The sequence below is a fragment of the Pyrus communis genome, chromosome 7, assembly GCF_963583255.1.
Source record: "Pyrus communis chromosome 7, drPyrComm1.1, whole genome shotgun sequence".
Taxonomy (NCBI): Eukaryota; Viridiplantae; Streptophyta; class Magnoliopsida; order Rosales; family Rosaceae; genus Pyrus; species Pyrus communis.
Window position 1 is genome coordinate 1,023,436 of NC_084809.1, and position 15,762 is coordinate 1,039,197.

Genomic DNA, 15,762 nt, shown 5'->3' on the forward strand with positions numbered 1-15,762 from the left:
CCATTAACTTTTCCTGGCAAAAAATCCGACTTTTCCACCCGATCCGACCCGTAAAAGCTGTTGCGCTCTCTCCTTGTCTGTTGCTTTCTATTTTGGCCAGCAGTGTCGGAGATTGCGAGTGTTGTCCTCTCTCTCTCTCGCTCGAAAATCTGAATTCCGAGCTCCACCAGCTCAAATCTCCGATCCGGTGACCCCTCGCCGTAGCTCTTCAGCTCCTCCTCCCAGATCTATCGCCTCACTCGTAAGCACTTTCCAATCCACCTTCTTCTTTCCCTCTCTTTTTTTAACTAAATTTCTGTAACGGATCTCTCTCTCTCTTTTTAAAAATTATTATGGAAATTTCAGTTCAATTTAATGCTTTCTTCCTCTCAATTAGTTTGCTAATTAATTTGTTTTTACAGGAAATTAGTCATTAAATTGTGGGTGAATGCGGAGATTAATTAATCGAGCCGCAATTTCCCGCTTTCACAATGCAACTGCAAGGATTTAAAGCCCAATCCAGAGTAGCACTGCTCGTCGCCTTCCTCTTGTGTGTTTGTTTCGCGGGTTTATATGATTTGTTGAAGCCTGTCTCCAATGGATGCATCATGACGTACATGTATCCCACTTATGTTCCCATCCCTACCACGACTCCCGTTTCGCCTGCGAAATATAGCTTGTATTTGTACCACGAAGGATGGAAGAAGATCGATTTCGAGGAGCATCTGAAGAAGCTGAGCGGCGTTCCCGTGCTTTTTATTCCGGGAAATGGCGGCAGCTACAAGCAGGTGAGGAAATGGGAGCTGGGTTTTTGTTGAAATGCTCGCTCTTCGTGTTTTATTGGCAATTTTTTTTGGAAAGTTTGTGTCTTTATGACAATGGAATGTTGGCTTTTGTGTTTGTTCTGAATTTTCGGTTTTTGTAGGTTCGGTCACTTGCAGCAGAATCTGATAGGGGATATCAAGCGGGGCCCCTAGAGCGTACATATTATCAGGATGCTTACTTAACTCCTGAAGAGGGAGGGGAGGATATTGATGTGACTTCCTTTAAGTTGCGCAACCAGTATGATTCCAGGTTGGACTGGTTCACGGTGGATCTCGAAGGGGAACATTCTGCTATGGATAGTGCTATTCTTGAAGAACATGCTGAATATGTTGTCAACTCCATTCACAGGGTCTGTCTCGAACTCTCATTATTTTCTTCTAATTGCATACGAAGATGAAACTTTTTTATGCATGGTAAACATGTCTTTGAGATCGTATTACACTTTCTTAATATTGCATTACGAGGAAGTGTTATGAAGGAGTAAATGACACAAATATTACATGCACTTCTCTACGTTCAACAGAATGTGTTCAGTAATATAACTACTTATATTGGAATTTCACATTTCAAATAGTCCGAATGCTTGTCTTCATCCTTGACATGATCCAGTCCCATCCAAATTATGCGGGGTCACAGAAACTGTCAACAATAATTTAATGCGCCGGTAAAAAAAGACGTTACAACACATAACCAAACCATCTTGTCAATTCTTCTCCCCTGTTGACACTCTTTTCTTGGTCATGTTGTAGTTTATCAGTTTTCTCACATTCTTTTAGTTTATAAGAGATGTTTAACATACAATCTTGTGTGCAGATTTTGGATCAATACAAAGAATCTTATAAGGCTAGACAAAGAGAAGGTGCTGCAACCTCTGGGAGTTCTCCAAAAAGTGTGATATTGGTTGGTCACTCTATGGGTGGTTTTGTTGCTAGAGCTGCAGTTATCCATCACCGTTTGAGGAAATCAGCAGTTGAAACAATTGTTACTCTCTCCAGCCCCCACCAGTGAGTTTTTAGCTTCTATGATAACTCTCATTGTCAAAGTGAATGCATGAATTAGTGTTTGATGAAATGTACCTATTTCGTTCAGATACCCTCCTGTGGCATTGCAGCCTTCCTTGGGTCACTACTTTGAACGTGTTAATGATGAATGGAGAAAGGGATATGAGGTCCAAACAACTAGAGCAGGACATCACGTGTCTGGTCCTGTTCTCTCCCATGTTGTTGTTATATCCATTTCTGGTGGTTATAATGATTATCAGGTAAATACATATTTTTCGTATTTTCCTGTGTTATATAATTTTTGGGGAGACGGGGTTTTATAATTTTGTGTCACTATGGGGGTTCTCGGTAGTTTTTTCTCAAACTTCATTTGTACGTACACATCGGTGTATACTATATAAGTATTTTGTGTTTGTGGTACTATAAGTTCTTGCTATGTGCCTTGACTCTGTGGCTGCTGTTACTCTTGTTTTTTGTCTTTAGGTAAGATCCAAGTCAGAATCCCTTGATGGCATTGTGCCTCCCACTCATGGCTTTGTGATCAGTAGTACGGGCATGAGAAATGTGTGGTTGTCAATGGAACATCAAGCTATTTTATGGTGTAATCAATTAGTTATCCAAGTAAGTGACTAATTGAACCCAGATTTAATTATCATAAAAACAGTTCTTAACACATGCTCTTATCTAGTTAGCGCACACCCTCCTTAGTTTGGTAGACTCCGGGACAGGCCAGCCATTTTCTGACACTCGAATAAGAACAGCGATATTCTCAAAAATGCTTCGTAGTGGGATACCTCAGAGTTTCGATTGGAGGATGCAATCACACTTATCTCAGCAGTCAATACACATTCCTACTAGAGACGTAAAAGATAAAACTGGTACTGTATTGTCACATTGTTTGTTTGGATAAATCCATTGTATTCCTCTTTATAGTTTGCTAAAGTCTTGAATCTGTTTTTATAGCTATTTTAGCAATGTTGACACATAAAGAGAGAAAGTAGTCATGATGTTATATCACTGAATGGCATGTGTAATATGATTGCAGAATCACTGTACACTTCCACTGCATGTCCTAGCAATGTTCATTGGAGTGATGATGGCCTTGAGAGGGACCTATACATTCAGACGACCACCGTCACTGTTTTAGCTATGGATGGTCGAAGACGGTGGTTAGACATACAAAAATTGGTTAGCATCAGCAAATTTTCCATCTACTCAATACTGAAATCATTATGAACTTAATTTCAAGCTTATTGCTGAGTTAGATACTTTGTCCTGATTGTTCTTAATCTCCTTTTTTCTCAGCCCCCTCTTTTACTTTTTCATCAACCTTTCCAAGCTAGGTTCTTTAGTTGTTTTCATTTAAAAAACATGATCTGGAAATTAGTTTGTTGTATCTTGTGCATGTACAATTTCATTGACATAGAAATGATGTGTACACCAATTTAATTTACACTGTGTTTGCATGAATATGACTGGGGAAAAATACTTTTGATGCATTACAAAATAATACTGGACCGTGATATATTCTTTTTCCTTTCCACTTGTTCTTGTCATGCAGATAGAATTTGTTAATTTTCTTTTATTTTTTGAATTTCCAATATCTGATAGTGCTCAGACTTTAATCAATACGTGCAGGGGTCAAATGGAAGAAGCCACTTCATGTTCGTGACAAACCTTGCTCCGTGTTCTGGGGTTAGACTCCATCTGTGGCCAGAAAAAAGAAACTCAACTTCAGAATTGCCTATTTGTATAAGAATCCTCGATGTGACATCAAGGATGGTGCGCATTCCATCAGGACCAGCACCAACACAGGTACTGAGTTTTGCATTCATGACCATGTTTTAATGGGATAATTGTTGCATTCTCTTATTTGTGGATATGCTCTGTCTTATTAGATTGAACCTGGAAGCCAGACAGAGCAAGCTTCTCCTTCGGCTATATTTCGCTTGGGACCTGAGGACATGCGTGGTTTCAGATTCCTGACCATCTCAGTTGCACCTCGTCCGGTATTGTTTCCCTTCATTGTTGATGGTTGGTTTGCTCCTTATGTCATTGTAGTAGGCTTTGCTTAGGTGAACTGGCTGTCATCTCCCTTTGTCTTTCTCTTCTGTCCTTTTCATGGTTTTTTAAATGAAAAAAGATTTGAATTTGAACTAGTTAGTTTGGCTTATGTTGAATAATACTTCCACTCTCTAGTAAAATGTTGACAGTCTATTGATCAGACTATTTCAGGCAGACCTCCACCAGCAGTTTCCATGGCTGTCGGGCAGTTTTTTAATCCAGAGGAAGGGGAACGAGAGTTCTCCCCTTGGTCTATGCCGATACCTAGTTATTCTTATAAGGTTAATATCTCTAGATGCTACTTTATTATGGAATATTTAAAATTGTTGAAACTTCAAACTCAATTCGAATGGTTTAATTTTAACCGTGCATGACTTGGGTTCAATGCAGGAAATGTCTTTGAAGGAGGATCATCCTCTTGCTCTGAATCTGTCATTTACCACGAGCTTGGGCCTTCTGCCTGTCATGTTCTCTTTGAAGGCTGCAGGCTGTGGGATAAAGAATTCTGGACTTCCAGACGAACAGGCTGGAGATGAAGATAATAGCAGTAAGGATTTATATAAATAGTAGTTTTTCATTTTATGTTTTTTGGTTCTATTTGTTGTCATGGATTAATGTAAAACATTATCAATGAAAAAAATAGTTGTAATCTGTTGACATTCTTGCACAATATTGAACCTAGTATTTTTTTCTCTTATCTTTTTGGCTAAGCTAGTTCTTTCTTGGTACAACAGAGCTCTGTAAGCTTCGCTGTTTTCCTCCTATAGCATTTGCCTGGGATCACACGTCAGGTCTCCACATATTCCCAAATATGTACAGTGAGAAAATTGTTGTTGATTCTTCACCAGCACTATGGAGTTCACCTCAAAGTTCCGAGAAAACCTCTGTTATGTTGCTGGTAAGAAGTCACCTAAATTTTCATTATTATTATAATATAATATGGCACAAGAAATTTATAACTTACGGATTCTATTCAGGCCAAAAATAGGGGGATTCTAATGATTTATTCCAATCGTTTGTTAAAATCGAAGGTGTTTATGTTTGTCTACCTCTGCTTCTGTTCAGGTAGATCCACATTGTTCATATAGAAGTTCCATGACTGTTCCTGTAACTGCAGTTGCCAGTAGGTTCTTGCTTTTATATAATTCACAGGTAATGATTTTCAACTTTCTCTCTCATTGTTTAATACTTCTTAATAAAGAAAGAGGCATGCTTCTTATTTAGTTTATTGATGCTCTCTTGCAGATTGCTGGTTTCTCCCTTGTTGTTATCTTTTTTGCACTAATGCAGCAAATATGTACGTGGGATCTTGACCAGCACATACCTTCGATTCTTACGGCTGTGGAATTTAATCTGAGAATCCCATTGCCATTTCCCTACCTTGCCATTGCCCCGATCTTGCTTTCTTTTTCCCTCTCCTTTTTTATTTCTCAACCATTTCCTTCATTTTCTAGCTTCACCATCATCTCGTTGACTTGTTATTTACTTGCTAATGGCTTCGTAATAATTCTGATTTTGATATCCCAACTCATCTTCTATGCGGCCGCTGTTGTACATGTTTTCATCAAGACAAGGTCAGTAGGCTCTTTTGACCACTCTTTATTTACTTTCCATGACTTGAAAATCAACTAGCTTGAGTATTCTCAGCCAGTGCATATATGCATGTTCTCTGTTTTTTGTGCTGAATGACAAGAATTAGTCTGTTGCAGGTTTCAGTTGGGGGAAAAAAGTGTTCACCGGTTTATTAATCTTTCTTCGGGTTTCTTTTCATTGAAGGTATATCTTATCCTGTGGTATAAATGTAATCATTACTAGCTCAGGTATCTTTATTTCCTTCATTTACTATGGGAAAAGGTTGGCAAGTTGGCTCATTCACTTTCACATGGGTTTTTCATGGACAGGTGGTAAGGGTTTTAAGAGCCAATCCAGTATTCGTTACAGCACTTGTTGCAATTACTCTGGCGTGCTTGGTTCATGCAGCGTTCGGTCTATTTATAATCTTGTTCTTCGATGCTTTGAGCTGTCACAGTGCACTTTGCAGGTATGTCCTCACTTTGTTTCAGATGGATTTTTGTAGGAATTGTGCACAAAAGCCATGCACTTGCTGTCCAATTGCATGTGAATTTAATGTGGCTTTTAGTATTTTTAATATTTATTAGTCCTCGGTGCTGACTTGCTTGTTGATAAATAATATGTAAAGCTTCTTGTGTCATATTACCTTCAGCGTAGGTGTGATAAAAAAGATCCTAAGAGTTGCTTTATGTCTGTGTAACAGTTTTTTGACAGCTTCATTTCGCAGTCATGCACGAAGACATGAATTATTGGACTGTAAAAAAGAAGACAATGACCGGTCCTGCCAACTTCCATCCAAAAGTGATGGTATATCAAACCAGAATATTCATTCTGAAGATTGCTGCTCCAACAGTCCAAACTCTTCGAAAAGTTTTGGTGAAACACAGTTAGAGTTATTCCATCATCGGCATGGGCTGTTTATTTTGCATCTTGCTGCAGCACTCATGTTTGTCCCGTCACTTGTCGCCTGGTTTCAGGTACAGTAATCCAAATATGAATATGTTTAGATTTCAAACCTTCTATGCCTTTTTTGTTCTTCGTGTACGCGAGCTGGCTTTTAACAAAAGTACATTTTTTTTTTTCCCGTTGCAGAGAATAGGGATGGGTCATAGCTTCCCATGGCTCTTGGATTCATTTCTTTGCACAGGTGTGATCCTTCATGGAATCTTCACCGCAAAGCCCGAGTCCAGTTCCTTCTTGGTATCTTTCCCTGGCTTCCGAAACTGTGAAGTGAGGCTGAATTTTCTGTACCTGCTGGCTGGATACTATTCCTATATCTCTTCCCTGGCCTTGGCTCCATACAGAGCATTTTATGGTATGGCTGCTATAGGCTTTACTTGCTGTGCTTTGACGATCTTACAAAATCGGAACAGAGAAAAGGGAGAGCCCCATTTTGTTAGCCGAAAGCACTCCCACAGGCACTAACTTCGCCAGAAACACGCATTTACTGAGCGGCCAAATCTTCCGTAAGGTTCCTTGTACAAATACAGGTTATGAGTACTTTGTCTACGAGAGTGGGATGCGTTCTGCGCATGACTCCAGTATCAACAGTTTTGAAATCAGAATCGTCACACGCAAGCAAGCGACCCTGTCCACTGGTGTAACACGTAATATGAAGCGAAAATTTTGCAGCGTGACATTTATGAGTTGCCGCCTTTTTTTTCCGTCAGGGTGGTTTTTCTTTTCCCGTCGGGGTAGTTTGCCGTACTGTTTTATTGGCTTGACCTGTGTATTGTGTTACTGGTAGAAAACAAAGATTGGGAAATGAACATTCGAATTTGTTGTTGTATTTGACTAATTTAGTTCGCGACTTATGTTGGAATGTATGTGCAATCTCAATATTTGGGGGAACAAACCAGTGAACTTTTTGTTTTCTGAATTTAAATGTTTCGGAATTGGTTTTTATGTTCGGCCCCAATGTGCCGAAATCGAACACAAAAGTAGAGTGGTATAGGGCCGAAGGGTTTTCCCTTCATGCACTGGAGAGAAAAACTGTCTACCGGACTGGTACAAGAGTTTCATTTGGAATGGATTGTGCTGTACCCTTTCAATGAGCACACGATCGCACTCGCACATAGAAAAAACATTGACGCTGAATGTAGGACATACATGTCTTTTTGCTAAACAGGATGTATTGAACTCATAATTCATTACATACTTTTACGAATGTCAACTAAGTATCGTAACTAAATTGTTCCCGGTTGTTCAATCATTTGATAACCAAAATCATTCTTTGATAAATGATCACTACGAGTCAGACTCGACAGAATTTGATCAATCCTTTTTTCTGTCATTAAGATGGAGAACTAAACCAAGAATTCTCTTTTTTTTTACCAATCGAATAGGAATAACCAAGAACGGTGGTTAATTTGTAAGACTTGTTAAACACAATGCAACAGATGTTGAGAGCAGCAAGTGTTTCATTCAAGCAACAGCAACCGAAGTTAGTTTACAGAGCAAGGGCAGCTAAACGACTACAATTACTAGACTACCAGTCAGTAGTGTCACCGGAAATGGAAAATTTGAAACCGAAAGAGAAGCTAGACTACAACATATGTCGGGTAAGACGGTGGTTAGTAGCTCTGGATGCCATGGCTCTCATGTTTGCTCTCGCCGAAGAAATCCAAGAACTACTGGATTCATCAGGGGTTCCCCTAAAAGCGTCCATAAACTCCTCTCTCTGCAATCTTAGAGCCAATGCAGCATCCTCGTCTTGGCTTGGGGTCCTTCTACTACTACTCCTCACATTCATCTCTCCGCTTGATGCCCTTATAAACCGAATACTTCTATCAGCGCCTTGTTCTGGGTTCCGATGCTCAGGTTCGTCCTCTTCATCTTGGGTTAATATCACCCGTCTTCTCCTCATGGTCATTTCTCTGCTGCTGCTGCTGCTTGATACCCCCGATGCCCTTCTACTTTGAACATTCCTTGTGTTATACACAGCCTTTCCGGGGCTTTGACGAGCAGTTTCTCTACCATTTGAGGCTCCAACAGCTTTCCTTGCTTCAACTTCTTGCGGAAACAGAAGCTGTATCGTGTTCCAAAGAACCGTGTTGACGGTGCAGGATCTACTATTGCTGCAAATATCAAGCAAGATAGAGATAAATCCAAAAAGCACATTGCAGCATTGAGCATTAGCCGATTAATTAACCAATTAGCTTGGAACTATGTCAGAAACCTACCTGATTAGCTGCCTGCACTTGGGGCACCTCTTCCCACATTTATCAGCGGCGGACCGTAAGCATTTCTTACAGAAACTACAATCAAACAGTTGTACAAATCAGGATAAATTGATCGGCTATTCGAAGTCAAGCGGCATGTGATTCAATCGTCCAAGCCCTCATTTGGCTCATCGAATGGCAATAAGATCGATAAACACAAAGTTTAAGATGTGCTTTGTTGGTTTCGAAATTACCTGTGGCCACAAGGAGTAGTACTTGGTTCAAAGCAAATCTCCAAGCAGATCTGCCAAGAACATCAGACCCACTACGTTAGAAAACAAAATTCAACGAAACCCGTTTGATCGAGTACGTCAAAGTTCTAACTGCTAACTAGGCAGGCAGGTTAGAAGGTTCTTACAGCGCAAGAAAGTTCTTCCCTGAGCTTATCCAAGCAAGGAAGTTCCGACCTTGGCGGGCAAGAACCACCAGAGCTCTCAGCCATTTTATCTTCTCTCGTTTCCTTCTCTTTATTCGCAGCAATTTTCTGCTTCATCTTCTTCTCTTTCTCCGTCTCTGCAAACCAAAAATATTACCCACAAGATTTCATATAAAAATTTCAGACAAAATTCCAGGATTTCCATAACCCAAGTACCCAACAGATCAAATAGAGAAAATCAGTACCGTCCCTTGCAGTTTCTTCTGCATCATCAAGATCAAGAACAGCTACAGGGATTGAAATCGGGCTCCTTCTCTGAGCTCTGCGCTTTCTAAAACATGAATCACATTCAAAATTAAATCTCATACAAAAAAGAAAAAAAAAACACTAATAATACCATAATTATTTCATACCTTCTTGATGAATTGGTGGGTGGGGTCTTGGAGCCCAAGACGGAGCGTTTCTTGTGTTTAAAATCTCTGTCCGGCGTATCATCAACCACCAGGCTTGCAATTAGAAGGCTCTCTTCGTCCCAACCGGCCATGGCGGCCACGGATTTGAATCTGGGGCTGAATATAATAGCATTGCCGCTGGTGCCATTGGTTTCGACTTCAACTGGGCCTGATTTTCTTTGCTGGTTTTTCGGGTTTATCGGACTCTGTTTCGGCTCTTCTTCTTTCCTCGCCATTTTTGGTTGTGTCTTTGGATGGACCGAAGGGAAAGGGAAGAAACGAAATCCTGGAAAGAAAGAGGCTAACGAGCAAAAGAGCGCAAAAGGAAAGTGGCGTGTCGACGGATTTTGGTCTTTTGCTAACGGTCAAATATTTGAATCGCATTTTGTTTTTTAAATTTCCAACGGCTATTGATCCAGCTTTGAAAATTGTGTAAGAATTAATTCACGTGTTGTAATATGAGTAGACGATATAGTTGATATGTTATGAGTTTGGGGTATTTCATTATATCTATATCAACATGTTACGATATAAGTTAATTAGTAATATCACGTGACAGTGTGACAGTTACACTTAGCTAGTAAATTAAAATTCTTCAAATAAGGTTTAAATGATGTGAAACATGAAGAAAAAAAAATATATTAAAACAGGTCTTAAAAGGGAGATTTTAAGCGAAAAATCTAAATTTTAAGATCAAATTTTTCAAGAATGAAATCAAATTTACAAGAACAATTTGACTAATGAAATTCAATCCATAACGAGAAGTTGGGACTAAGAGATTTGAAATTGAATGTGTATGATCTTTGATGTGTACAAGATTATGGTTCATCAATATTTCCACGTAGAAAAAAATTATATATGTAAAGATACACTTAGAAGATACCATATTGCACAATATCCTCATCTCTAAATTGTATAATTAATCCTCTCTAGATAGTAATGCACAAACTAATTAACCCACCTACTTAATTACCATTTCTCTACAAAAACTCAAAACAAAACTCTCTGCTTTATCCTCGCTCTTCTCCTTCTCATCATGCTCTTTAACCTTCGTTGTTCCTGTTGTTCTTGGTGTCGGTGTTGTTGAAATTGTCCCTCCACTCGAACTTCATCATCCTCCTCTTGCCACGGCAAAAGACGGGTGCGCGGATCGACAAAATCCTGCAACACTCGATCTCTGAGCCCGGTGTCCTTAACCTCGCAGAATCTATGTGACCAATCCGGTGGCTCCACGGCTCTCGTCCCCAATCCCGGGGCCCGATCCTTGGACCCCACATTCTGTTCCTCCTGCCAATCAGCCACGTAAGTCGCCACCCTCCTGTAAAACTTCTCCTTAAACACTTCCCACACTTGGTACTTGTAGTGATTGATAACCATCACCCCCATATCAACATTCACAGCCTCAAACCCGTCTCTAAGATGAAAATGATGCACCACGTTGATCAACGTTGAGTTTAGGGCCTCCGGCCTCACAATACTCTTGTGCCTCTCAGGGCCGCCAATCCGACACGTGTAACCCACCGCTACACCTTGTGTCGGGAGTTGTTTGAGGCCGGAAGGCCCAAAACTGTAGCATGAGGCTCGGATCTCTCCAACGTAACCGTAATTGGACTGATTGCGAAGCACGTCGTGGATCAAGAGCCCCGAAGGCATGTGGAAGAACTCGTCCACGTCTATGAATCCGACCCATTGGCATGTCTCACGGGCTCGTAGGGCGCAATGGGCGAACCCGGCTTCCTGGGTCTTGATCCAAGGCCATACGTGTCTTGTGACGTTGTAATTTGCTTGTCGTAGCCACTCAATTACGATATCAGAGTCGTCGTCGCTGTTGTTGTCGTACAAAAACCACCGTTGAACTCCCATTCGGGCGTGGTACATGACCCATTCCTTCAAAAACCGACCCTGATTTCGAACCATGGAGCACAAACACATCTCGTGCCGCTTCCGCCGGGGCGGGTTGGCGAGTACGGTTCGGAGCCCGGGGCGGGCTATGGAGGGTAATATTCCTCCACCACCTTTCACTCGAACGGAGACCTTGACTGAATTATTGACGCCACGTGGAAAATTCAACACGCTTATGGGGGTTCTGCACCGCACGATCTCCTGAGCGATCGAAACGACGTCGGCTCTCAGTAAATATCTGGTGGTCCTGAAATCCCAGCCGTAGACGCACTCGAATTTGGTGGCGTTGGAAACTCTTTCCCGCCGTAGATTGAGGCCCTTCACGAACACGATCGTGGTGTCGTCGCGGTCGACGAGGGCGTCGTAGGCGAGCCAGTCCCAGCTGTACGAGGGAACCGCCGGGACGTCGTCGTCTGGTCTCAACGTAACAGAAACGGTTAAACCACGTGGCTGGAGCGGGCACCGCACGATCTGATTGTGGCGATCGTCCCCGTCGATGTCAACCGGGGGCTGAGTGAACCGGGGCTGGGAGGAGGACTCGTTGGCTAAGAAGTAGACGCAGTGGAGGTCGTCTTTGGTAAATAAGCGGGCGGCGGGAGGGTAGTTTAGGAAAACGAGCGCCTGATCGGGAAACATAACGACTTCTCGAACGGAAACGGTTTTGTTCGGTGGAGCTGGCCATGTTAGCAGCAGTACCGGTTGAAACGTTTCTGCACGTCCGTACACATGAATTAACCGATCAAAATTTCAGTTAAATGAAAAATAATTGAATTAAATAATAATAATAAAATATAATATAATTACTTACTGCCGAAGAGGAAGCGGAAAGTGGAGAAGGTGAAGCCGGAGAAGAGGGCGCAGTTGATGACGACAAAAAGGGTGCACCAGAACAAGGTGTTCCAGGAAACGATGTCGCGCGGGGGTCTCTTCTTACGGCCAAAACCCTTGGGTCCCTTCATAACTTGGGCCCGCCGCCGCGGCTATGGAAGCCTCTGGGGGAGGAGAGAAGCAACCCAGGAGGAGGAAACTGCTTTTCGGGTGGTACTTGTACTGTTTCTTTTCATTCATAAGATACGTACTTAATTACTGGATTTTCTTCTTGGATCAATCTTAATTAATCACTTTTGTTTTGTTTTGTTTTGTTTCTGTACTCAGAATCTCAGATAGAGAGAGAGAGAGAGAGAGAGAAAGGGTCGGAAAAGAAGAGGAGGAGAGAGAGAGAGAGAAAGAGAGAGAGAGAGAGAGAGTGGGAAACGGGGGGTGGTACGACTTTGACGGGAGAGAGAAAGACTTAACGACCGTTCAGAGTTGGTTTATTTGTGCGGCCGTTAACATGTCACTTTGGTTGCTCTCTTTGTGCATGGTGCGTATGCGAATTAAATGAGAAAACAAAATCATTATCTTTGAACAGTTATTGTCAGAACAAAATCTACTAAATAATTCTTCACAAAACAAGAACATTATCATAAGGTCTGAGGATTTTTTTTTAAAGAAAAATTATTAAAAATGGTTTGAAATTTTTTGAATTTTAACTATAAAGACAAAAGGGAGGGTAAAATGATTGACTTTTTAGTGTAAAAATGTGATTTTTCTTTAAAGTAATCAATACCGAGAGCTTTTCGTTAAAATTTTCCTTTTTAATGCAATTATCACACAATTAAGTGAATTTACTAATTTGCGTAAAATAATGCATCCGTAGATCATAATAAGAGCGAACAATGTAGTTGAAAATTACATGAATTTCGTTATTTTATTGTACGAAAGGTAATTTCGAAATCATTATCTTACTCACTCTTGTCTCTTGAGTGAATCTTAGATTGAGTTGCCGTATAATGCAACTTGCTCACAAAGATAAGACCAAGATAGGGTTGGATGTGATTGAAAGGTCCAGATTTTTGTGAGTTTGGTTAGACCACCTGCAACAACACAACAATAACAATTAAGATTTATCCCATTAAGAAAATCGGTTATATAAATTGTAGAACGTTATTACGCTCAATTTTGAATCAACTCTTCCGCTAACTCCCAGTATTCCATACTTTTTCTTAAATTCTTTACATGAAGCTTGACCACCTTCTGAGGGCGAATTAAACTTTGTTATCATTATAATCTTAAAAGCCACAAAGGGAGGCACGGATTATCTAAATTATCTGCTTACCTCCTATTTCTACCAAGGGGCAAAAAAGAAAAAGAAAAAGTGAAGGTATATATTCTGTCCACGTAGCCACGTGTCCATGTCGTTTTCAATCGGTGCAAACTTTGTCAACAAAGGTGGCACATAATTAAGGGACAAACAACTAATATTTGCTTTGATTATCATTACCTTACCCCTTTGCCAAATACTTTAGCAAAACGGATACGACATTGCGTTTTTACTTTATTTTTTCTGGTCGTGATACGACACTCTGTATATGCATGCAGTTTGGGAAGGCCAACTTGACCCAATCTTGCCAGTTCGGCCTAACCCAAGTTGATACAATCTTAGAGGGCCTAGACCAACTGGAACCCCACTATTTTGAAGACTGCTGATCAAATTAAGAAGCCCACCCAAGTGATGTTCGAATTGAGTTGGGTTGGAAACTAGAATATGGGTTGCAGTTTGAGCTTTATTGGCAACGATTACAAACGATATTATTATTGAAGTTACATTAAGGTCTTGTTTAGTAAGCTAGATGAGATAGGTTGTAATCAATTAAAATGAATTTGACTCCAGTCTCATGTTTGTTGTGTCAAAATATCAAATGTACAAGACTGGACATGATGAGTTATGAATCCAAAATAGAGTGAGTTATCTAACATATCATTATACATAGATTACATGTCCCTGCCAATTCAATCTCATTCAGCCCACCGAACTGAAGAACCGGGTTGCAATAATCTGAAGAGGAAAAGTCTATCCTTTCGAGCATTCCACCACTTTCGATCTTGATTGGCATTGAATACTACTACATTCTTATATAGTGAAATGCAAGGACAAGGACGTTAGTTAGTCATGGTTATTAAGCATCGATAAACAAGGATCTAAATAGACTGATACTTACTATTCACGCTTGCGAAACTCACAAAACATGAGCATTTACAATCAACTTATATATGCGTAGACTACTGATGTTTGCATTCTTCTTGTAAAAGATTCAGTATTTGACTATGACGAAAATGACAAGACTTGAAGGTAACTAGTGACAAGGACGTTAGTTGTACCTAAACAAGATGCTAAATTCTCAAGAAACAATTGATCCTTGAACTCATCATCATATATTTACGTAGTTGTCTTTGAGATTTTTTGTCTGCAGGTGTGCATTTCTTCTGTAGAAACAAAACAAGCATCGTCTTAGAGCTTGGTTGTATTTGTATATACCCCGACAAACATTCGTCATTCTTATCCTTCTTCTTCTTACGATTCAAAGATACCTTTTTAGTCTTTCTCAACATTAATTCCATCACCCTAATTGGACACATTGGTCTTTTTCTTAATCACTTTTTTTACTTGCTAATTAAGATTAAAATTTGTTTTCATCTTTTTGTCAGCACCAAAAGCAAAAGCACCAATGAGCCAACTTGAACTACTTGGTAGGTGTTGGTGACCACTTAACTTAGGCACAACTTATATTATTTTCCTGCAGCTAGCGTTGCTACTTGATGATGCCTTCTAACTGGACGTCAGTTTTGTCACCAGCTACTAGATCTTTGTTCTTGACTTCTTTCGCCTACAACGATGTCATGGACTCCGATTTGTCCATCCAAACCTCTACTTCATATTAGAAAAACTAAGAAGATATATATGGACATATAGGGTTGTATAGACATTCTCGATTCTCAGTCGTTGTCATATAACGAGCGAGAGAAAGAAACAAAACATGAACATATGCAACGCAGTGATACGATAAATTTTCTCAAGGCAATTCTATAATGTTGGTGTAAGGTTGTATAAAGATTCTCAAGACATGAACACAACTCTTTTCAAAAGGCTGTGTGCCATTTGGGGAAGTTCAAAGTTGCATGCACCTCTAGGGCCTTGGCATGGAATGTCGACGTGCAGATGTGTACCTGCAGCATTCAAATAAAACAAATCTAGGGCTTTTTCCCCTTCTTTTTCTTTGTTCTTTGTATTTTGTTTTTTCAAGTTTTGGTAACTAACCCTATTATTATTTGTCAACAGTTGATGCTATTCATACACTTTTTTTTTTATTTTTTATCTTTCACACACTTCCTGAAGAAAGTGGAGGTTCCAATATAAAATTAGTTGGCTACATAGAAGTAACTCAATTACTTATTAGAACACGCAAGGTCCATTGTGGAATTAATATTCTCAACACATACCTCACGTGTGACAAGTTTTTAAGCCTAACACGTAAACAACACAAATCGGT

At 40.2% G+C, this 15,762-nt stretch overlaps 3 protein-coding genes across 5 annotated transcripts; 1 reads left to right on the forward strand and 2 right to left on the reverse strand.

The window, feature by feature from the left end:
• Nucleotides 1-86: 86 nt before the first annotated feature.
• Nucleotides 87-7,243, forward strand: LOC137738938 (uncharacterized). 3 transcript variants are annotated; one of them, XM_068478403.1, is made up of 19 exons: nt 87-241; nt 402-767; nt 905-1,153; nt 1,618-1,808; nt 1,894-2,065; nt 2,289-2,426; nt 2,494-2,683; nt 2,851-2,993; nt 3,444-3,620; nt 3,704-3,814; nt 4,031-4,150; nt 4,260-4,416; nt 4,604-4,767; nt 4,935-5,021; nt 5,115-5,443; nt 5,579-5,645; nt 5,771-5,910; nt 6,145-6,418; nt 6,534-7,243. In XM_068478403.1, the coding sequence occupies exons 2-19, from the start codon at nt 471-473 to the stop codon at nt 6,864-6,866; spliced, it is 3,339 nt and encodes a 1,112-aa protein (XP_068334504.1). In that variant the 5' UTR covers nt 87-241; nt 402-470; the 3' UTR covers nt 6,867-7,243. The 3 variants fall into 3 exon arrangements, with proteins under 3 accessions (XP_068334504.1, XP_068334505.1, XP_068334507.1); XM_068478404.1 differs by having other exon boundaries at nt 6,169-6,418; XM_068478406.1 differs by lacking the exon at nt 6,534-7,243 and having other exon boundaries at nt 6,156-6,319.
• A 612-nt stretch (nt 7,244-7,855) lies between these two features.
• Nucleotides 7,856-9,768, reverse strand: LOC137740374 (putative E3 ubiquitin-protein ligase RING1a). Its single transcript, XM_068480250.1, has 6 exons — nt 9,452-9,768; nt 9,284-9,369; nt 9,021-9,175; nt 8,857-8,906; nt 8,624-8,698; nt 7,856-8,518 (listed from the first exon to the last, which is right to left on the reverse strand). Exons 1-6 carry the CDS (start codon nt 9,724-9,726, stop codon nt 7,987-7,989), a joined length of 1,173 nt encoding a protein of 390 aa, XP_068336351.1. The 5' UTR covers nt 9,727-9,768; the 3' UTR covers nt 7,856-7,986.
• Nucleotides 9,769-10,314: 546 nt separating this feature from the next.
• LOC137740373 (glycosyltransferase family 92 protein RCOM_0530710-like) lies at nt 10,315-12,550 on the reverse strand. Its single transcript, XM_068480249.1, has 2 exons — nt 12,201-12,550; nt 10,315-12,102 (listed from the first exon to the last, which is right to left on the reverse strand). Exons 1-2 carry the CDS (start codon nt 12,349-12,351, stop codon nt 10,481-10,483), a joined length of 1,773 nt encoding a protein of 590 aa, XP_068336350.1. The 5' UTR covers nt 12,352-12,550; the 3' UTR covers nt 10,315-10,480.
• Nucleotides 12,551-15,762: the final 3,212 nt, after the last annotated feature.